At 33.9% G+C, this 22555-nt stretch overlaps 1 protein-coding gene and 2 non-coding genes across 5 annotated transcripts; all 3 read left to right on the top strand.

The window, feature by feature from the left end:
- Positions 1–1125: 1125 nt before the first annotated feature.
- TRNAT-AGU (transfer RNA threonine (anticodon AGU)) lies at positions 1126–1199 on the top strand. Its single transcript has one exon. It is a non-coding gene; the product is annotated as a tRNA-Thr (tRNA).
- Positions 1199–21028, top strand: LOC108463915 (uncharacterized). Of its 3 annotated transcripts, none has more exons than XM_017763916.2 (18): positions 1199–1722; positions 2528–2586; positions 2669–2800; positions 3631–3771; positions 8097–8153; positions 8794–8888; positions 9319–9451; positions 14589–14762; positions 15684–15874; positions 16031–16097; positions 16334–16467; positions 17044–17110; positions 17959–18021; positions 18109–18353; positions 18443–18572; positions 19114–19206; positions 19679–19864; positions 20448–21028. In XM_017763916.2, the coding sequence occupies exons 1-18, from the start codon at positions 1386–1388 to the stop codon at positions 20739–20741; spliced, it is 2598 nt and encodes an 865-aa protein (XP_017619405.1). In that variant the 5' UTR covers positions 1199–1385; the 3' UTR covers positions 20742–21028. The 3 variants fall into 3 exon arrangements, with proteins under 3 accessions (XP_017619405.1, XP_052879915.1, XP_052879916.1); XM_053023956.1 differs by having other exon boundaries at positions 1641–1722; positions 2665–2800; XM_053023955.1 differs by lacking the exon at positions 3631–3771 and having other exon boundaries at positions 1262–1722.
- Positions 21029–22125: 1097 nt separating this feature from the next.
- LOC128287283 (small nucleolar RNA snoR77) lies at positions 22126–22277 on the top strand. The gene has a single exon (XR_008277981.1). It is a non-coding gene; the product is annotated as a small nucleolar RNA snoR77 (small nucleolar RNA).
- The last annotated feature ends 278 nt before the right edge of the window (positions 22278–22555 follow it).

The following is a 22555-nucleotide window of genomic DNA, read 5'->3' as shown; positions in this document are numbered from 1 at the left end:
TAGATAAGCAACCTAAAATTAAATTAATCTAATATTAAAATACATAACACTTGAAATAACATAACTTACCTTAAATTACTTGATAAAATTTTGATGGTGGAAATCAAACCAAGACAATATATTATTAATTGAGAGAAGAAAACAAACTTTGATATTTATTTAGAAAATGAAATTGATAATTGAAGGATAAATATTTTGTAAAAGAATGAAAGTGGGAGAATTAATTTAGAAGATTGGTTTGATGATGAGATAAATGATTTGTAAAAAAATAAAGGTTGGGTATATACAAGGGCAATAATAATATTTTTATCATTTTTTATTATTATTGGAGATTCAGTAGTTATATTTATTGAGTTGGATGTTGTCATGGCAAAAACATGCCTCGTAGAATACATTTTTGCTGTGCATCCTATGGGACATGCTTTTGCCACAATAGAATTCGATTAAGCAAAAATAATATATTTCTCTAATTAATCGAATAATCATCTTATTTTCTTTTTTTTCCCCCAAAATCAATCTTTTTCAATAATTTGACCCTTTTGTTTTCATTGTCCTACAAAATGTGAAATTACCAATAATTAGAGTTAATTGTACTACATATATCCAAACTATGATCTTCATTCTAAATTGGTCCTCAAATTTCAAAATGTCTTAATTACATCCTAAACTATTAAGGTTATATCAATCGGTACTTCTATTATTAAAATCGTTAATTTAACCATTAAATAACATATTAAATCGTATGGGGTATAATTTAAAATTAAAATTTAAAGAATAGTAAAAGTTACCACATAACTTTTAAAAGTTAAAATGAAGAATAAAGTAAAATTGAAAAAAAGAGTGAATGATAATTTTTTTAAAAGCTTCAAAACCTCAAACTCAAGATTTTTACATATTTTTTCACAATATTTATTTTTCTTTAAAATTTTCATTTTAAACCATGTCAAATAAGATTTTACATGTCAATAAACGGGTAATTAACGATTTTAATAATGGAGTGACATTATTAATATACCTCGATAATTTAGAGATATAATTAGAATATGTTTTAAAGATCAATTTGTAATAACAATAAGGTTCAAAATTTTAAATCCAAAGCCATTTCTAAAAAAGAAAAACTAAGAAGCTCTCGTAGCTCAGTTGGTTAGAGCACCCGTTTAGTAAGCGGGAGGTCTTGAGTTCGACTCTCAACGAGAGCAAATTGGGTTTACCCCAAGTTTTTAGGATTGCTATCGATTTTCCAGGAATTTTTTTTTTCTTTGGTAACAACCGTTTTTGCCTAGTCCAAGAATCCCAGCCACACAAATAAAAACTAACAAACTCCCTCTAGGCCAACAAACAGAAGAATCATGTCAGACATATGATTTTTTTTTTTTTACCTGAACATGCCCTTTGTTACATCTTCATCTTCATCTTCATGCCAATCTCAAATCCATTCCAAGACAATGTTTCTTGTCCACAAAACTTCCCCTATTTTTCTCCACAAGTTCTATCCCCAAACTGCTACTAAGTTTAGATGTATTCCCAAGAAATTCACTGTTTCTGCTTCCCTTAACACCATAGCTGCTGCCGCTGCCGCTGCCTCTGGCTCTGGTGCCACCATCCATGGGGCCGTCTCTTCTGCGATTACCCAAGTAGCTGTTACTGCCTTTGCTATAGCCTCCGGGGCTTGTCTTTCCACTAAGGTTGACTTCTTGTGGCCCAAAGTGGAGGAGCAACAAGGTACCCTTCTGTTTCATTTCTTTTTGCTTTGGAATTTTATGCAGTTCTGGATATTACAATATTACTTGATTTTGTGCTTCTATATATTAGAAATAGTTTTGTTACATTCAATTTTAGGCAATCCTCTAGAAGTTGGTTTTTTTCAGTTCCAGATTAGGGAGTACTAAGTGTGTACTTTCTTCACGATTGGCTTATTAAGAACCTCCTCATTATCTCAGACTATGTTACTTTTTGTCTTCTTAATTTTAACGGTGTTTTCAAGCCTCCTGTTGGGGTGTGTCTGTGTGTATACCTTTTCTTCTCTAGTTCTTACAATTGTGCATATACTAAGTACTTTCTTGAATTTTCCAAATAAGTTTCTATCCTTCTATTATTGCTTTTGTCTGATTGAACCTTATTTGGATGTAAACCATTAAAATCTGTTTTCTTTAGCACCTACATGTCACAAATGTTTTACATATTTCTAAGCTTCTTCCTGAGGTCTTGTATTACATATTTTGAGCCTAGAGGATTCTGCCTTTGATTCCTCTCAAAATTATGAAATCATAGTTGAGCATATTGAAAAGGATATAGTTTTCGTTAGATACCTTGTGTTCCTTCTTATTACACCAATTATTGATTCTTGATTGTAGCTTATTAGCAAGACCATGACTATGATTTATCCTCTTTACAGTTTACAATCACAATCTCCTGCTTTCTTTTTCTTGTTAGATGTCAAACCATTCACTGTCTTCTTACTGGATCATTTTCTTCATATTTTCTGCTATCAATTTTCATGTTAACAACGCCAATCAATGTGGTGCAGGTTCTTTTACAGTGGAAGGAATTGATGTGACTGGCTATCCTATATTCAGTGAGGCAAAGGTTTGCCATGTCTCGTTGCCTTATGAGTATGACTTGCATATAGTCCTCTTCTTCCACTAAAACACTGAATTTGTGAAGGCAGGTGCAAAAAGCTATTGCATTTGCAAAAAGAGCTCACAATGGGCAGTTTAGGAAAACAGGAGACCCGTACTTATCGCATTGCATTCACACAGGAAGAATCTTAGCTATGTTGGTTCCATCAACTGGCTTACGAGTATGAAACTGTATAAGCAACTACTATTAAGTTTATTATATTATGCGTGTCTTTATTATGCTTTTCTTCTGATAATCTTCCATCAGCTTACCATATGCCTGCTATTTGCACTCACAAAAATTGCATGTATGCAGAGATAGCACTACACATATGGTGGGGGCGAGCACAACCCACTTCTTAGACCCAATTAGAGCCAAGCCCAGTTGCAAGATTTAAACAACTTAAGAATTCTTGTTAAAAAAAAAAAAAGAACAGATGGCTTAAGCTTCATGTTAAAAAAAAAAAGTTTCAAACCCTTCCCAATTAACTTAAAAAAAAAAAAAAGAACTTTCTCAAGTCAAAATAAACTCTAGGCTTGCAAGTATTTTGTATTCAGAGCCAAAAAGGCTACGACAAACCGTGATTTCAATTTATATTTGTTGACCCCCAAATGTTTTATCCGGGTTCCATCCCTGCATGCATGTTGCATTTATCTCATTCTTCAGCACATCAGCCTAGTGTTTTCTTTCATTGATCCATCTTTATACTTGTAGCCGTAGACCAGTATAATATGATCATTACTCTCTTCCAGAGAAGTTAGGGAACCATTACAAGTATTACTTAGTGTTGTTGGCTAGGAAAACATCTTACAGTAAAAGCAATAGCCATTGTGATGTTTTAATCAGTATTTATCTTCAGCCATTATGCTTACTAAAATGCATTCTTTCTTATTATTACTAAAAGTAGCACTTAAGATTACTAAAAGTAACACTTAAGAGTTTCGGGGTTGCTTAAGAAACTTGCTTCACTTTCAGTTAGTTCCTTAACTAAGGCTGGAAAGTTTGCTGCAGGCTGTTGACACAGTTGTGGCTGGGATATTACATGATGTGGTTGATGATACATGTGAACGTTTGTTCAGTATAGAAGCAGAATTTGGTGATGATGTAGCAAGGTTGGTAGCGGGTGTTTCTAGATTAAGTTATATAAATCAGGTAAAGTTCATTTTAGTTTGTTCTGTCTGTAGGATTATGTTGATAGTATGAATCATTTCCTCTTGTATTTTCAACAGAAAAATTTACATGGCTATTTATACTAAAAGAGTAGGCCTAACTAAGGAAACATAATCAATACATTAAATCAATAATCCTAATTTTAAGCTAATCTAATCCCTAAAAATCAGTAATGAGATTAGCTGAGATAAGCCGTCAACAGTCCCCCTGAAGTTGGTGCATAGGTGTCACACATGCCCAATTTGCAAACCAAATTATGATAGCTTCTGTTGTTAAGTCCTTTGATGAACACATCAACTATTTGCTTGTCAGAGGCTACATGACTTAAGCCCAAGATGTCGGCAGTTAACTTTTCTTTGATGCAGTGGCTACATGACTTAAGCCTAAGATGCGGGCAGTTAACTTTTCTTTGATGAAATGTCGATAAATTTCTATGTGCTTTGTTCGATCATGTTGTACTGGGCTAGGCAGCCTTGTTGTCACAATATAAGGATAATTTTCCTTTATTTGACAACTTTAATTCCTCCATAACTTTTAGTAACCACAGTAGCTCGCAAACGCCTTGAGCTATGGCTCTGTATTCTATCTCAGCACTTGACTGAGCAACCACACTTTGCTTCTTGCTTCTTCAAGTGACTAAGTTTCCTCCCACAAGTGTGCAATATCCAGATGTAGACCTCCTATCATCCAGAGATCCATCTCAATCTGCATCTGTAATAGCTTCTATCTGGAGATGACCATGTTTTGAAAAGAGGAGACCTTTTCTTGGGACAGACTTTAGGTAACGTAGAATGCGAAAGACAGACTGCATATGAGACTCTCAAGGATCATGCATAAATTGACTTACCAAACTAACTGCATATGCTACGTCAGGTCTAGTGTGTGAGAGATAAATTAGTCTACCAACCAATCTTTGATATCATTTTTTATCCACTGACTCCTATTCCAGCTTGCAACTTATGATTGCTTTCTGTAGATGATTCTGCTAGTTTGCAACCCATCATTCCTGTCTCAGTCAAGAGGTCTAAGATGTATTTTCTTTGAGATATGAAGATTCATTTCTTTGATTTGTCAACTTCAATTCCCAAGAAATATTGTAACTTCCCTAGATTTTTTATTTTAAATTCTTGAGCCAAACATTGTTTCAGTCGAATAATTTCTTCATCATCGTCTCATGTCATCACTTTGTCATCAACATATACAATAAGAGGAGTAATCTTACCCTTGTGATGTTTCATAAAAAGGGTATGATCAAAATTGCTTTGTTGCTAACCAAAAGTGATCATAACTTTGCAGAATCTTTCAAACCATGTTCTAGGAGATTGTTTTAATCCATACAAGACTTTCTTCAATCTATTTACTTTCCCTTGCGTTTTTGCATTATCAAATCCAAGAGGAATCTCCATATATACTTTCTCTTCTATGTCTCCATGTAGGAATGCATTCTTCACATCAAATTGTTGTAGGTTCCAATCAAGGATGGTTGCACAAGATAACAAAATTCTGATGGTGTTCATTTTGGCAACAGGGGCAAACGTCTCTTGATAGTCTACTCCATAAGTTTGAGTGAAGCCTTTAGCAACCAATCTGGCTTTGTACCTTTCTATCGAACCATCAAACTTGTGTTTCACATTATACCCGTTTGCATCCCACCAAATTCTTGTCTACTGGAGGAGTTACTAGCTTCCAAGTCTCATTCTTTTTTAGTGCCTTCATTTCTTCAACCATGACTTCTTTCCACTTGAGATATTCAAATGCTTCATGTCAATCCTGTGAAATAGACACAGAGGACAAAGACAAGACAAAGGCTTTATAGGGAAGGGACAATGAGTCATAAGAGATAAAGTTAGATATAGGGTGTCTAGTACAGGATCTAACACCTTTTCTTTGGGCAGTTGATTTATCTAAATCATTAGGGGGTAACTCACAAGAAGAGGAAGATTCGTGGCACATAGTAGGTTGCATGATGGCTTCTTTTGTTCTAAGCCTTCTTGAATACTTCTTTAAATCTGGTATGTCCAAACGTCCAGCAATCTCCTTTTGAATAGTAGTCTCCCCCTGATCAATTCCCCTTGAATAATGATGTTTTCTGGAACAATAGTCTCCCCCTGAACAATAGCTTCCTCTTGTACAATGGTGTTTTCTAGAATAAGGTTTTCAATAATTACTGAGTCAAGTATCACTTATTCTCTCTCATTGTTCTCCACCTGAAGAGGTGATTGAGTTGTACCATAATAGGGCTCAGTTTCTCTGAATGTAACATCCATACTAAGGAAAGTTCTTCGTGAAGGAGGATGATAACACTTGTAACCTTTCTGTGTTAGAGAATACCCAATGAACACGCATTTAAGGGCTCGTGGATCTAATTTCCTGTTTTTCGATCATGGACATAATAGACACATCCAAATATCCTGGGAGAAATAGTATAGTTATTTTTACCTTATAAAATTTCCAAGGGACTGTTGACATTAAGGGTTCTGAGTGACATTCTATTAATAAAGGTAGGCGGCTACAAGAATTGTGCCCCCAAATAATGATTTTGGAAGGTTCATGGAAAACATAAGAATTCTGGCAACTTCTAGCAAACGCTTGTTTTTCCTTTCAGCAACCCCATTCTGTGAACTAGTATCGAAACAAGTTGTTTGACGGATTATCCCATAAAACTCCAAATAGGTATCAAAATTATACTCTGTACCATTGTCAGTTCTAAAAAATTGTATCTTAGCCGCATCAAATTGAGTACACACCATTTTATGAAAAGGTTGGAAGCATGTAGACACATTATTTTTCAATTTTAGCAAATACACCCAAGTCATCCTAGTGCAACAATCAATAAAAGTAACAAGCCACCGATTACCAAATAATGGCATATGTCGAGTTGGTCCCCATACATCAGAATTAATAGTCATAAAAGGAGTATTACTTCTATTATTTCTCAAATGATAAGAGAATTTTTTAGTGTGTTTAACAAACTCACAAGCTTCACAAAATAATGAATCAAACCGAGTCTTTGAAAATAATTTGGAATATAACTTTTCCATAACAAAAAAATGATGGGTGTCCTAACTGCTTATGCCACTTCATTATTTATTGGTTGATAATCTTATTACTTACAAAAAGGCTTGAGCAGATTCACTACTGCTCTCCAACATATATAAGCCATCATGCAATCTACCATTGTCAATCTTCTTCCCTGTTTGAAGGTCCTGGAATACACAATTATCAGAAAAAAAACTAAATTTTGCAGTTTAAGGTATTTGTGATGGCACTAACAAATAAAATGTTAACCGGAAAATGAGGAACATGTAGTACAGAGGATAGTTTAATATTGGGTGTACAGTTGACAGAACCTGATCCAGTTACAGGAGTAAAAGCCCTATCAGCTATCCTAACACTTTCTTTTGTTTGACTTTGGAAGTAGTTTAAAAAACTTTTAGAGAAACCTATCATGTATCTATTCGCACCAGAATCAATAATCCATGAGTCAGTATTAATATGAGACAATTTTTTGGAGGGGTCATAATAGAATTTTTCCATTGTATTAACTTACAATTTTATAATTAACAGCATGTTTTAAACTGGAAAGGAAAAATTAAAGTAGAAAGACAAGAATACGAGAAGAAAAGAAGTACCTTAGTGATGGTTGTGTTAAATATTTATCATAAAGTATGCTTATGTTGACATGTATAAGATCCAGCAACTAATCAGTTCACTTATAACTCATTTTTAATTGAAAAATGAATTGTTGGAAAATAACGATTTCTGGAATTGAGATGGTATTCACCAGAAATTCCTAGGATGTGTTGATCAACCTTTGACTATATTATAAACTCCATAAAACAAAAGCATTTCTTAGGCATGTTTTTCTTCCATTAGATCTTTTTTTTTTTTTTCAATTGGAAATCGGATAAACTATCGGGAAACAACTTCTTCTTTCAAAGTAATTCTTATTTATTTCCTTTGCCTTACTACAAAATGCAGAAGGGATTTTACTTCTGATACCTGATATGTTATGTACATGAAAGATATGCCTCATCAATTGATAGCAATGATGGGAAACCATAACGATCTTGCTGTCAGTTTTAGAAAGTTTGAAAATATGAATTCTTGTCCTTTCTTCTTATTGTTTTTCCAGCTACCTTAGTTAACATTTGCCATCTTTGCTTTTTTTTCCCGTGTTGCTACAATTGCCTGACGCCTGTGTGGTGCAATATCATGATCGTGCTCTTGTTTTTTGGATCCTCAGATTGTAATATTTAATGCCTTCCACTATATAGACAGTCATGCGATTAATATATCGTTTGCAGCTTCTACGGAGACATCGAAGGATAAATGTTAACCAGAGTACCCTTAGTCATGAAGAGGTATGTGGTTGGAGAATCTACACTATAACAGATAAATGTAATGTTTTACAAACTAATTTATAATCTAAACCTTAGGTGAAACTTCATGATTTATATGGCTGCACATTACAATAAGGTAAAACATCAGCTGAGTATTTTGATATGACTAAATTGTATATTCAATGTATAAGTTAGTTGTTTTTGTTGGGAGGTCAGTTGAAATGGTTTTGAGTGCTTTCTCTGACATGCGCTGAACTTAAAAACCATAGTTTTACACTTAAAAGAAGTGGTCAAAACGTAAATATTAATAGATAAGGGAAATTGAAACAAAAGTAGGAAAATGTACAAACGCATATTGCAAGGATCTAAGTGATAATACTTACACGTAACTGTGATATCTCATAAGGGTCTTGGGAGCAATTGTGTGGAGTCCTCTAAGGAAGTGTCAATTTCTGTTATGGTTCAAAGCGCTCTGCTTGCTCTTGTGGTCATCTTCAAGAATTATCTGTGTTTATGGATGGGGATGGTATGCGCTTAAAGAACTACCTGGGTAGGAAACTATAATATATGGCCATAGAAAAATGAAAAAATTAAGTTGTACTTAACAAGCATTAGAGGCTGTTGTTTTCTGATTTTTGTATTGTTTTCTTTTGGGTCTAAGGCTAATAATCTACGTGTCATGCTCTTGGGAATGGTTGATGATCCAAGGGTGGTGCTTATCAAACTGGCGGACCGTCTTCACAATATGAGAACAATGTAATGTCTCTTAAATTTACCTATCTGATTTATCATAAGATGAGAACAGATTTCTATTTTTAAAATTATCTAGTTCATTTGGAAAAAGCAACTAAAATTGGTCTAGTTGTCATTAACCCTCCCAAGGAGGGTCAAGGAAGTTTTAAATCTGCCGTCCCATGTATCAAGAAAACTAATTCATAGAAATTAAGAAAAAGAACTGTTTTTCGAATCTTTTGGATTTAAAATTGTAAAGCCCTTTACAAATCTTGCAGCTTGGACACTATTTATCCATCCTATGAACAAATACAAGGAGATTGTTCCACAGTATATGAACTTCTGGGATATTTATAACAAAATCTTTGGTGCTATAATTCTTGAATGTTTTTAAGGTTAATCTTCATGGTATCGTTGTATGAAGTGCACTCAAAGATGTGATCATTCTTTACAGTTATGCCCTGCCACTAGCTAAGGCTCAAGCTGTTGCACAAGAAACCTTACTTGTTTGGTGTTCCCTAGCTTCCAGATTGGGTCTGTGGGCATTGAAGGCGGAGCTGGAAGATCTATGTTTTGCAGTTCTTCAGGTATAGAGCTGCCATTTCAGTTCCTGGTAGAAGTGGGAGCTCAGTCTTAATATTATTAAAATGTTCATTGCACTTCATGATATTACGTTGCAGATTTAGTCCTTAATCTTGTACTCCATTCGTCATGTAGGTTGAGCATGATTTATTCTGTTAGACTGGCACTTATATTTCATTCAGGCATGCTTGATGTATTTTGTAATGTTAGTTTTAAGTGATATTATGTTCAAGTTTTGGGTTTAGTTTGGCCTTTCAAGTTGGTCTGTCTACTTATTTCCAACTGGGTTTAGGTTGAATGTTTAACGTGATATTACAACCTTCTTTCTCTCTTCTTCTTCTTCTTTTTTTTTTTTCTCAATTTTGTGGTATTATATTTATGATCTCCTAAACATTAGAGCCTTCTTTCTCTTTTCTTTTTCTCTCTTGTTTTTGTTGAAGTACTATAGTAAATCTAAACTAATTTATGTGAAAGTGGGATGCATATATCATGCATGAATTTTTAAATTGGCACATTTCAATCATGAAACTTTCACTTGATTTTTTTTCTCTAAGAGAAATGTATTTCTCTTTTCCCGATTATAGTCAAAAAATAGAAAAGAACGTATTTATTGAATACTTAAAATTTGGGTCCTAACACTTAAAACAGTTTAAGATCAATTATAGCATGAGTTAATGGATTCTACTTTCATGATCAGGCATTGCTATATGGAACTGCAGTACATTGTACTCGACAGTTGTGTTAGATAGCCTTCTTATTGCCTTTTTAGATCCATGCAGTAACAGCAATAGTTTGCATTGACTTTTAGGTCCATGTTATCAACACACTTAGGATGAACGCGCCATTAACCATATTGCATATAGTGTGATTAAGATTGTCAAGGATAAAGATGTTGAAATATGTATATATTTTAAATTTATTTAGGTAGATAAATCTTATTTAGGTAGATAAATCTTATTTAGGTAGATAAGTTTTATTCATATTCTAAGAATATTTTTATTTTATCTTTTAGTAGTTTATTAGAATAAGGGAACTATTTTCTTTTATATTTGAGTAGTTTATTAGAATAAGGGAACTATTTTACCAATTAGGATTAGGACCCTTTTCTCTATTTAAGTTCAATTCTTCAATTAATAATATAGAACAGTTTTATTAAAAGCTCTCTTGAAAACTTTCATGGCATCTGAGCTAGGTTAAAATCTCTAGTAACATCATGGTTAAAACAGCCTTCACTAGAGATAAGAAAAAACTTTGGTGTGATCACTGCAAAAAATATTGGCACACTCGAGAAACGTGTTGAAAGCTCCATGGGAAATCGACAAATGGAAGGAAAAAGAGTTGCAATGGTCGTGGTTCACAATTAGGGGATAGCAGAGCTTTCCAAACAACTAATGGAAATTATAAGGGCCAAAGTTCTCTGGAAGGGTCTCCATTCACTAAGGAACAATTAGAGCATCTACACAAGTTTTTTCAATCACCACAATTTCGGATGAATTCTTCAATTCCTAACTCATCCAATAATCCTTCTTCCTCTTTTGCCCAATCAGGTACTGATTTTTTTGTTTTTTTCAGTGCCAAGCCTTGTAAAACAAACACATGGATCGTTGATTCTGGAGCTAGTGATCACATGACTAGTACTCATTTTCTTTTTTCAACTTACACACCTTGCGCAGGAAACAAAAAGATCAAAGTAGCAGATGGGTCCTTCTCGGCAATAGCCGGGAAAGGCACTGTTAGAATTTCATCTTCCTTGGTTTTACATGATGTTTTACATGTGCCAAATCTAGCTTGTAATCTCATATCGGTCAGTAAATTATCCTAGTCCTCAAATTGTCATGTTATATTTGACTCCTCTATGTGTAAGTTTCAGGACATGGTCTCGGGGAGGATGATTGGCAATGCTAAAGAATTTGGTGGAATTTACTTTCTTGAAGACGACCATCTAAGTCAACCAACAACTACTTTATGTTTAAATTCATTTACGATAAGGTTATGATTTGGCATTATAGGCTTGGACATCCTAATTTTTACTATTTAAGATATTTGTTACCTAATCTTTTTAAAAATAAAAGTCCTTCTTCATATCATTGTGAATTTTGTGAATTGGCTAAACATCATTGGTCATTCTTTCCACCTCAAAAATATAAAGCCTCCAAACCTTTTTCGTTAATTCATAGTGATGTTTGGGGACCTTCAAGAGTCTCGACCTTTTCAGGAAAACGTTGGTTTGTCACTTTTATTGATGATCATACTCGACTTTGTTGGGTGTTTTTATTAAAAGATAAGTCTGAAGTTAAAAATGTGTTTCAGTCTTTTTATGCTATGGTGAAAACACAATTTGGCGTGAAAATAGAAATATTTCGGACTGACAATGGTGGGGAATTTTTTAGCGACCAATTAGGTGTTTTCTTAACCAAACATGGAATAGTCCACCAAAGTTCTTGTACAAATACACCACAACAAAATGGGATTGCAGAAAGAAAAAACCGACATCTTTTGGAAGTAACTAGAGCCTTGATGTTCACTAGTCGTACCACGTTATCTTTGGGGCGAAGCCTTGTTATGACTACATATCTTATTAATAGAATGCCCAAGAAAACTCTAAACTATAGAACTCCTTTTAGTCTCTTTAAAGATAATTTTCCTAACTCTAAATTGATCACAGATTTATTCCTCCGAGTTTTTGGGTGTAGTGTTTTTGTTCATCTTCACAACCAAGGTAAACTAGATCCTAGAGCAAAAAAATGTGTCTTTGTTGGTTATGCTTGTACTAAAAAGGGTTACAAATGTTATGATCCAATTGATAGGAAGATTATTATTACCATGGATGTCACATTTGTTGAAACACAATCTTATTTTGATTCTAATCTTCAGGGAGGGAATTATACTAAGGAAGATTCTATAATTGATCAAGAAAAAATTAGGAATATACAACATAGGGATTCTGATAATGGGGAAGGCGAATTTATAATTAACACAGAAATTAATGATGTTAATGTTAATGAAAAGGAGGATGAAGGTGTAGAGTCTAATCATGAGAATAAAAAACAAACAAAGGAGTTAATTGTTTATTCAAGAAGAAATCGAAATCAAGAAAGTGAAATCCACCAGATTCATCACCAAGAATCTGACCCGCAAGATCCTGTCAAAAGTCCAGGTAAAACTCATAATCCAGTCAATGAATTTTCTGATTTATATATTCCAATTGCCAAAAGAAAAGGTGTTAGAAATATTGTCAAATATCCCATGTCTAACTTTGTATCCTATAAAGCCTTGTCTTCGACATTCTCAACCTTTGTTTCGTATCTCGATACTATACAAATACCCAACAAAGTGAAAAATGCTTTACAGGTTCCTGAGTGGAAGGAGGCTATTTTAGAGGAGATGCGCGCTCTTGAAAAAACAGGTACATGGGAAACAATGAATTACCTGTAGGAAAAAAAACAGTGGGCTATAAATGGGTGTTCACAACCAAATTCAAACCAGATGGATCTTTAGATAGATACAAAGCCCGGTTGGTGGCTAAAGGGTACACTCAAACATACGGGATAGATTATCTTGAAACGTTTGCTCTAGTGGCCAAATTAAATTCCGTTAGAGTTCTTTTATCAATTGCTGTTAATCTTGATTGGTCTTTACAGCAGTTAGATGTGAAGAATGCTTTCCTAAATGGAAAACTTGAAGAAGAAGTTTACATGGATCCTCCTCTAGGTTTTGAAGAAAAATTTGGAACTCGAGTATGTAAACTCAAGAAATCTTTGTATGGTCTGAAGCAGTCTCCTCGAGCTTGGTTTGAATGATTCAGTCAAGTTTTTAAAAAACAAGGTTACTCACAAGGGCAAGTTGATCACACAATGTTCTATCGACATTCACAAGAAGGTAGAATAGCAGTTATTATAGTTTATGTCGATGATATCATTCTTACAGGAGATGATATGGATGAAATAAGGCGTTTCAAGGAGCATCTAGCATTGCAGTTTGAGATTAAAGACTTGGGTCCATTGAAATACTTTCTTGGAATGGAAGTTGCTCGATCAAAGAAGGGTCTTGTGGTCTCTCAAAAAAAATATGTGATTGATCTTTTAAAAGAGGCTGGGATGAGTGGTTGCCGCCCAGCTGACACACCAATTGATCCAAATGTAAAATTCGGAAATAAAGAAGGTCGATTAGTTGATAAACGGCAGTACCAAAGATTAGTTGGTAAGTTAATTTACTTATCACATACAAGGTCAGACATAGCTTTTGCAGTGACCTTAGTGAGTCAATTTATGCACTCCCCAATGGAGGAACATGAAGAAGCAGTGTTTCGAATTCTAAGATACTTGAAGAGTTCACCGGGAAATAGCTTATTCTTCAAGAAATCCGAACAAAGAGGAATTGAAGCTTATACAGATGCAAATTGGGCAGGCTCAATAACAGATAGAAGATCTACATCAGGATACTGTACATTTCTTTGGGGAAACCTTGTGACTTGGCGAAGTAAAAAACAAAGTGTTGTAGCAAGAAGTAGTGCAGAGGCTGAGTTTAGATCAATGGCTCAAGGAATTTGTGAAATGATGTGGTTAAAAAGAATTATGGAAGAGCTGAGGAAACCAATAACTTCACCAATGAAGTTGTACTGTGATAGCAAAGCTGCCATTAATATTGCTCACAACCCAGTCCAACATGACAGAACTAAACATGTTGAGATTGATAGACACTTTATCAAGGAGAAGATTGAAGAAGGCCAAGTGTGCATGCCGTTTGTTCCTTCAAAACAACAGATTGCTGACATACTCACCAAAGGACTCTCTAAGATAAACTTTGATTTTCTTGTAAGCAAGTTGAGCATGATTGATATATATGCACCAACTTGAGGGAGGGTGTTGAAATATGTATATATTTTAAATTTATTTAGGTAGATAAATCTTATTTAGGTAGATAAGTTTTATTCATATTCTAAGAATATTTTTATTTTATCTTTTAGTAGTTTATTAGAATAAGGAAACTATTTTTTTTATATTTTAGTAGTTTATTAGAATAAGGGAGCTATTTTCCCAATTAGAATTAGGACCCTTTTCTCTATTTAAGTTCAATTCTTCTAAAAATGGGAAGTCTTTTGGATTATGTATTTCAATAAATTTTTTAATCAATATGGTGCAGCCTCAAATATTTAGAAAGCTACGAGCTGATCTGGCTTCAATGTGGAGTCCCAGCAATAAAGGAACATGTCCTAGACGAATATCTGCGAAAGGAAGTTGGTCCTCCATGCAGGGAAATGATTCAGTGCATGAGGATGAAGCTCCTATGCATGATGAAGATATAACTAGCATAAAGGTAACCATGTGCTGTGTCAGCATGCTCTCTAAACTCTCTGTTGTTGGCTAAAAGCTTGCTTCGATATATTATTGTGCCAATCTTAATAATTACCCATTGATAGACGGTTTTTAATGTATAATGTTGTTTTCCTTCCTGCCAGAAAATGGAAAAAGAAAGAAAAACATGGTCATTTTAGCCTTCATTTTATATACTAAATACTAGTGTTATTCTCAGTGAACCTTTGACAGTGTGAAAATATTTAATATGTGCTGCCGCTGGCCACCTTCAGCATGTAATCTTCAAAAGATATCTCAGTTTACATCTATATTGATTAGTGAACATCATAGTTTGCTTCGATTCTTTAGCAAAGAACATGTGGTGGTTTATTAGCTGTTGTCAAGAATTTCTGGCCAAACTAGGCTTGTCAAATTCTTGTGAGTGTTGCATTTTATAGTTTAATTTTTTGTCAGATTTTTTGTCTGTGCTTTACCAGATAATCTGCACAAGATTCATACTCTTCCTTGACTATATTGGAAACCTTTTGTTTAATACAAAATAAAATTTGAGAAACAAATAGGAGATGAATTTGAGAAACCCGAAATTAAAAGGTCGTACTTGAGGATCTGAACTTCTAATGTTTCATACTCGTTATATCATTGCAATATATTAATTTTGAGGAATTTTCCTTTCAAAAAGTACCAGACAGTCTTTATTTCCTACAACTGAGATGCATTGGCTGGCTCCAAATTCAGTTTTTTTTTTTTAATGTTTGTAATAATTATTCTCACAGCATGTGAGCTCGTCTGGAAGCTTCAATGCTGAAGAAAAAGTGTTGGACCGTTGGAGGGGGTTGAGTCAGTAGGAAGAGAAGCAAGTGATGTAATGTAAAATTGGGACCTTAATTATAAGTAATTAGTTCCAGTTGTTTTATGCATGCAGGATCTTTTGGAAGCAGTGGTTCCTTTTGACATCTTATTGGATCGTAGAAAGCGGGTTAACTTTCTTAATAATCTCGCGAAAAGTTCAGAGATGGAACCAAAACCAAAGGTTGTGCAGGATGCTGGAATTGCTCTAGCATCTCTTGTTGTTTGTGAGGAGGCACTTGAAAGGGAGTTATTCATATCAATTTCGTATGTTTTGCTTGTCTTATAATCTGTTCCTACTTTTTTCTAACAAAACTATTTTGGTTTATTTATTAGTTTTAATTCCTGTGTATCTAGGAGCAACTATTATTAGTTTGGTCATTTCTTCTACATGCTTTCTCATACTGCTCTTTTGCGTTGCAGTTATGTCCCAGGGATGGAGGTTACTTTGTCCAGCCGATTAAAAAGTTTGTATAGTATCTACAGCAAGGTATGAGTAACAATTAAGGTATTTGTATTGACTTTTGGATTCTTTGTTTCTTAATTGTAAAATGATATAACAGTGCTTAAGGGTATTGTTAGAATCATATGTAGTCAAAGCTTAGTTTAAAATGTGATTCTAAAATCTTTTAGTAAAAATCAGCAAGCAGTCTGAGCTGAATTCTGGTTCAGAAATCCCTTTATAATAGCTGCCCATGTTTAGTTTGTTTTTTCGTCTTCCTGTAGATGAAAAGGAAAGATGTCGGCATCAATAAAATATATGATGCACGTGCACTGAGGGTAGTTGTTGGAGACAAGAATGGAACCCTACATGGTCCGGCAGTTCAATGTTGCTACAGTCTTCTCAACATTGTACATAGGTATTTCAATGTGTTTATTTGGTTCTATTTTATTTAATAGAAATTTTTTCAATAATTAGCATTGTAAAAAAAAGAATGTCAATAATTGCAAGAAAAGAGGGAAAAAATAGAACACACAGATTCGACTAGGTCTATTTATATTTGTAAAACTTATTCTAATCAAAGTCAAATAGGAGTAATGCAGTAAGTTTAAAACACCTTATTCTAATTAACATCAAATAGAGAAAGCATACTTCTATATGAATTTCACTTGTGCAGCCTGTATCGTATTGGGATGTGGGGGCCGGAGATCCCCCTATCTTGCCACTTGTATTTTTATTTAACAAGAATTTGGGTCACATATCTTTAACAAACATAGACTACTTTTAGTTTTTATGTCATGGTTTTATCGAAAGATATATATAGTAGAAAAAACATATTATATAGTTTATGTTTGTGGATAATTTCTTTGGCTTATTGTAGCAGTATTTATACAAATGTAGAAGTTCTCAGTTTTAACATATTCAGAAACCATATTTCTCAATGATGATGTCGTTTTCTTAAAGAAATAAGAGTCGAACTATCCTTTATCTGCAGACTTTGGACTCCAATTGATGGTGAATTTGATGATTACATTGTTAATCCAAAACCCAGTGGCTATCAGGTAATAATTTGCAAATGTTCATAGTTTGAAGAAATGAATATATCAACATAGTCCTCCACAGATATAAGGCCAAACATGTATTTAACAAGCTTCACATCTTATGACAATTAATGTATGTATCAAGTTTCTGCCTTTTGATACTCCATTCTAGGTGGTAGCTGTAAAGTTGCTGTGAGAACTAATACAGTCTTATTTAGTCTCTTAAAGTGAGTTGAAGAACGTTTCAAAGATGAATTGTGCTTTGGATGGTTCGTTAACATCAATTTTGCACCAAGAAGCAGTGTAAAATTTTAACTTAGATTCTTAGAGTTGATTAAGCTGTAAATCCTTCTTATTTTCTCAAAGTTAAAATAGGAGCATGGAAACAGTTTATCTACCAATCATTCGATTTAAAAGTCTTTATCTTGCAAGAAACAAATTTTCTACTCAAGCATAATTAATTGACTTAATCAACATAATACAATGCCTGATGTGTAATTATGAAACAACAATGACTAGATTGTAGTTTTTTGTTTTTAAATCAATCAAAGTGAAATTGCAAGAAGAGCTCTTCACATGCTTGGAGTATAAAGCAAACAGTTTATCTACCAATCATTCGATTTAAAAGTCTTTATCTTGCAAGAAACAAATTTTCTACTCAAGCATAATTAATTGACTTAATCAACATAATGCAATGCCTGATGTGTAATTATGAAACAACAATGACTAGATTGTAGTTTTTTGTTTTTAAATCAATCAAAGTGAAATTGCAAGAAGAGCTCTTCACATGCTTGGAGTATAAAGCAAAATATATTTCCTGCCTATATTTTGGGTCTCATTTCTGACAAATTTTCCATTGCCAAATGCAGTCTTTGCACACTGCAGTACAAGGTCCTGATGCCTCACCTTTGGAAGTTCAGATCCGTACACAGGTTCAGAACTTATTCCAGGTTTATTTGATGTCACACTTGAGTGAGATTGAGATTCAATTATCTAATAGTAGTGCTAAAATTTCTCAGAGAATGCATGAATATGCTGAACATGGACTTGCTGCCCACTGGCTTTATAAAGAAACTGGAAATGATTTACCTTCCATAAGCGTCTTGGATGAATCTGAAATAGAAGAATCATCCTATCTCCCTGAAGATCTGGATGATCAAAATTCCATGGACTATGAGTCGTTTCAGAGGTATAGCTCCCTGAAAGTGGGACATCCAGTCCTCAGAGTGGAAGGAAGTAACCTACTTGCTGCAGTTATTATCAAGTATGTTATAACTCTATACCTAATGTTTTATTGTTTGTACCTGCTAATCTTCACATTTAATAAATTGGTGCTTGAAATTGCATCCACAGGGTAGATAAGGAGGGTAGAGAGTTGCTTGTTGCTGTGAGCTTCGGATTGGCTGCTTCTGAAGCAGTAGCTGACAGAAGGTCTTCTTTCCAAATAAAGCGATGGGAAGCTTACGCTAGGTTATACAAAAAGGTGCTTTGCTTCGCTGCTTATCTTTGTTTTCAGTCAAGTACATTGCAATGGATAATGCTATAATCACTTCCCAGAGGTAAACTCAATCATCAGACATATGTCACAGAATGGGTCCCATGTATCACTCTGCTGTTTCCAATGAGAGATGGCTGGGAGATAAATAAGGTTTCTTCATCTATTGATACAAAGTTGGGCTTGATTTTGCTGCTTTTATTTAAAAGAAAACCAGGCTGTTGAAAATCCATCTTTGAAATGACTTGAGAGGAGAACCTCGCAAGTTGTATTCTGCTAGAATTTTTTAGTTCTTAGTGGAGCTGAAAAGCTGGTGTTATGTGCAAAATGATGTGGTATTGAATGATGACTAAGATTTTAGAGTATATGAACAACACAGTAACTTTAGGCCTCTAAAATCTAAATCTTCAGAATGCCTTGAGCTTTGATAGGCTTTCATGTTCTGATAGTCGAATAATCGAAAGTGGGATGACTTGTTAACTTTTAAAACTACTAACTTGCTTTGCTGATATCAACTTTGGCTTACCAGGTTTCGGATGAGTGGTGGTGTGAACCAGGACATGGGGATTGGTGTACTTGCCTTGAGAAATATACACTTTGTAGGGACGGAATATACCATAAGGTACATCTTGCAAGCACTTATTGAGGAAAATAAATGTCTTCAATTTTTTATAATGCTTAGTGTGTTTTTGCAATTTGGATGAGGTATTTGAAAATTCCATAGACTCTGGAATAAGGAAATGGCGCAATCTAGAATCCAAGAACTTTAAAATCTATTTTTGGGTAGTCATTTGAGACATTATTGAAGAAAGTGAACAAGTTTTTATTACCTGATTTTATTTCTCTTTTCTTCTTCTCACCTGCTTCTCTTCGTTTCCATTTTTGAATGTTTGTATCAATGGCACGTCCCTTGTCTTGTGAGCACCTCAAAAATTTCAACAGCAAACATATTTAATAAACCATTAAGAACTTTGCACATCAGTGAGCTTTTGCTTCTTCCAGCTCTCCTGTATTGGCAATTCAACTTTAACTGATCAGTATATTGGTCTACTGTGAGAAGATTTGCTTACCTCATTAAAATTATTTCTATGCAGCAAGACCAATTCGAACGTCTTTTGCCGACCTTTATTCAAGTGATTGATTTGACTGATCAAGAAGAATCTGAATATTGGACTGTTATGTCTGCTGTATTTGAGGGCAAACCAGTTGAATCTATTGAATCAAGGCGCAACCTAGATTATGTTGCTTCCAATTCAATTGAAGCTAGCATCAACCGCAAGGTTAGGTTGCAATAACATTTATAAAGACATTTTTCAGTTGTTGAAGTATGACTTCCAGTTTCAAAGCATGTAATTTCAGTTGAATAAATGTTTATATCCATGAATTTGCATTCAGAATTATTTAATTTCTTTTTCCCTGATCGTATATTTATTTTCCTTTTCTCGTTAACCTTATCCTTTACAGCATTGCTAATATAGAATTGGTGTTTGTGATTTCTACTATCAATTGATCGAATTTTCCTAGTTCTAGCAAGACGTACTAATAAGCTTTTTTATTTTAATTTGATTTGTTAGCTATGGGACCTAGAACTCCATTTGTTTGGGACTTGAACCTAAGACCGTCAATATGGACCTGTATTCAACTATTTAACTACTCAAATCATGCATACATTTTAATTTCTTTTACCACTTGAGTGATTCTAAGATCCTCTTATTATGTATTGCTTCCCCTTTCTTACACTTATACAATACAAACTATTTTTCTCTAAACGCAATCATGTGGCAATGGGGTAGTATTTTTTTTCCTGAACGGTTCACCTCTAATTAGAATGAAATGTACTGAGTTCTGACTTTAATTATACAGGTACGATTGTTAAGGACCATGCTTCAATGGGAAGAGAAACTACGGTCGGAATCAAGTTTTGGAAGACAAGATGGTGGCGCAAAATCAAGAAACCACGCAGATTCGGTTGTTCTTGGGGAAGTAGTTATTATATGTTGGCCTCATGGTGACATAATGAGACTGAGAACTGGCAGCACTGCTGCAGATGCTGCAAGAAGAGCAGGGCTTGAGGGAAAGCTAGTTCTAGTTAATGGTCAACTGGTATTGCCTAGCACAGAGCTCAAAGATGGCGATGTTGTAGAAGTAAGATCGTAAAGAAACATGTATATATGACAGGGTAAACCAGATTTCATTGCCATTGGTAAATATATGGGCTTAGTGGGGCAGAAGTATGCTGCACTGCAAAGCAATTGATTTCCACATTCAATGTAAATGCAGAAAATTGTAGAGAGCATGAATGAATGACCAAATTTCTCTTGTATCCCTTTTTTCAAAATTAGTTTACCATCATGGAAGCCTTTGTCAAACGCAAGAAGAATTGAGCTGTATGATCACGCTGGGATGTTCTTTTATTTCCTCAATGGCTTGTTGAAGATGATAAACTGAATAGTTATTTTACTCATTTAGATAAAAGAAAAAATTATCATCTATATTTAGTAATTTATGAAAGTTATTTCTCAATTTAATAAATCAAGTTCTACATGTTATATACTTGTACAATATTTAAATACGTTAATTTATTATCTTTTGTTGTATGTTAGGTCGAAAGTGTCAATGTATGGCTATCACTCCCATAATTTTGTCATAATTATTTGATATAACACAAGATTTTATCATATATTTTAATTATTTAATTTTTAAATACAACTTAAAAACACGTAGTAAATCTCAATCTCAATTGTGAAATTAATTTTTTTATAAAATAATTATCTATTTATTTTATAATTTGTTTTATGTAAATTTTAATGCGTTTGACTATTTATATTATATTTATTTTTATTATTGAATGTTGAATTTAAAATCTTACAAATAAAACACAATTTTTATTTAAAGTTAAATGCAAATTAAGAATCATAAATTTCAAAAATAAAATTCTAAAATCAAAATTCAAAGTTAAGCAGAGAAAGGGGAACAAATGATACCAACATAAAAGGAACATTAAGCAAAACATATAAAGAATGAATGTGTGACCAAAGTGAGGCAAAACCGATCGAAAACAAGAGTGCAAGTGAAACACTAGTACCAAAGTCCTGAAGTATCTGAGGTATAGCCAGGGTGCAAGCTAGGCCTTGCCTCCCCTTGTTAAGTGGTACAATTGCAACTTAGTCCTTTTCAAATATTAATAATTTAATTTAATCCATTTTAGCTTTTTTTGTTAAATTTTTTTTTAAAAAAAACTGTATTTTGGTCATTCTCAAAAGTTAAAAATTGAATCTGAGTCATTTCAATAGAAAATTTTAATTTTAGCCCTTAAAAAAAACATTTTTTTAATTTTATCCCAGCCACTAACACAGTTCCAACCTTCACTTTTGCAGAATATCAAAGCAAAACATAACATGGTGCCAGTAACACTACAAAATTAAGGACTTTTAGGAGAGACGAAAATATCAAATGTCCCTAATATCATATAATGTACAGATGTTCTAAGATTTCGTCTCATAATCACTAATCTAATCGTTTTTGGAGATTGACTATAAAATGATAATCTCTAGAAAGTTATAAATTTTTGGAGATGACGATGACAAATGGAGGTGTTTAACTGCTCGGAAACTAAAAGGAATGCTTTTGCTCTTTAGACTTGCTGAGGTTGTATATCCCCTTTGAAATTGGTCTAGTAAGCCTAAGTACATTCTTTTTCTTTCATTCATGTTGTGATGTGAAACAACGATTAAGACTAGGCTTGCCATTACCATGATCCGTCCCACCGGCGGTGATCCCACTGTAAGGCAAGATATTCATGATATTTGCTTCAGTTTATCGAGTTTGAAAGGGCTTAAGACATTGGCTATTACTACAAATGGAATTGCCCTTGCTAAAATGCTCCCAATGCTTAAACAATGTGGGATTACTTGTTCCTTCAAAATGAGTGATATGGCTAGTTAATTGTTCATGGTAGCTTCGAGTTACGG

The sequence above is a fragment of the Gossypium arboreum genome, chromosome 13 (assembly GCF_025698485.1).
Source record: "Gossypium arboreum isolate Shixiya-1 chromosome 13, ASM2569848v2, whole genome shotgun sequence".
NCBI classification, from domain to species: domain Eukaryota; kingdom Viridiplantae; phylum Streptophyta; class Magnoliopsida; order Malvales; family Malvaceae; genus Gossypium; species Gossypium arboreum.
The sequence above is the reverse complement of the archived record's forward strand: the minus strand, read 5'-3'. Positions and strand labels throughout refer to the sequence as shown.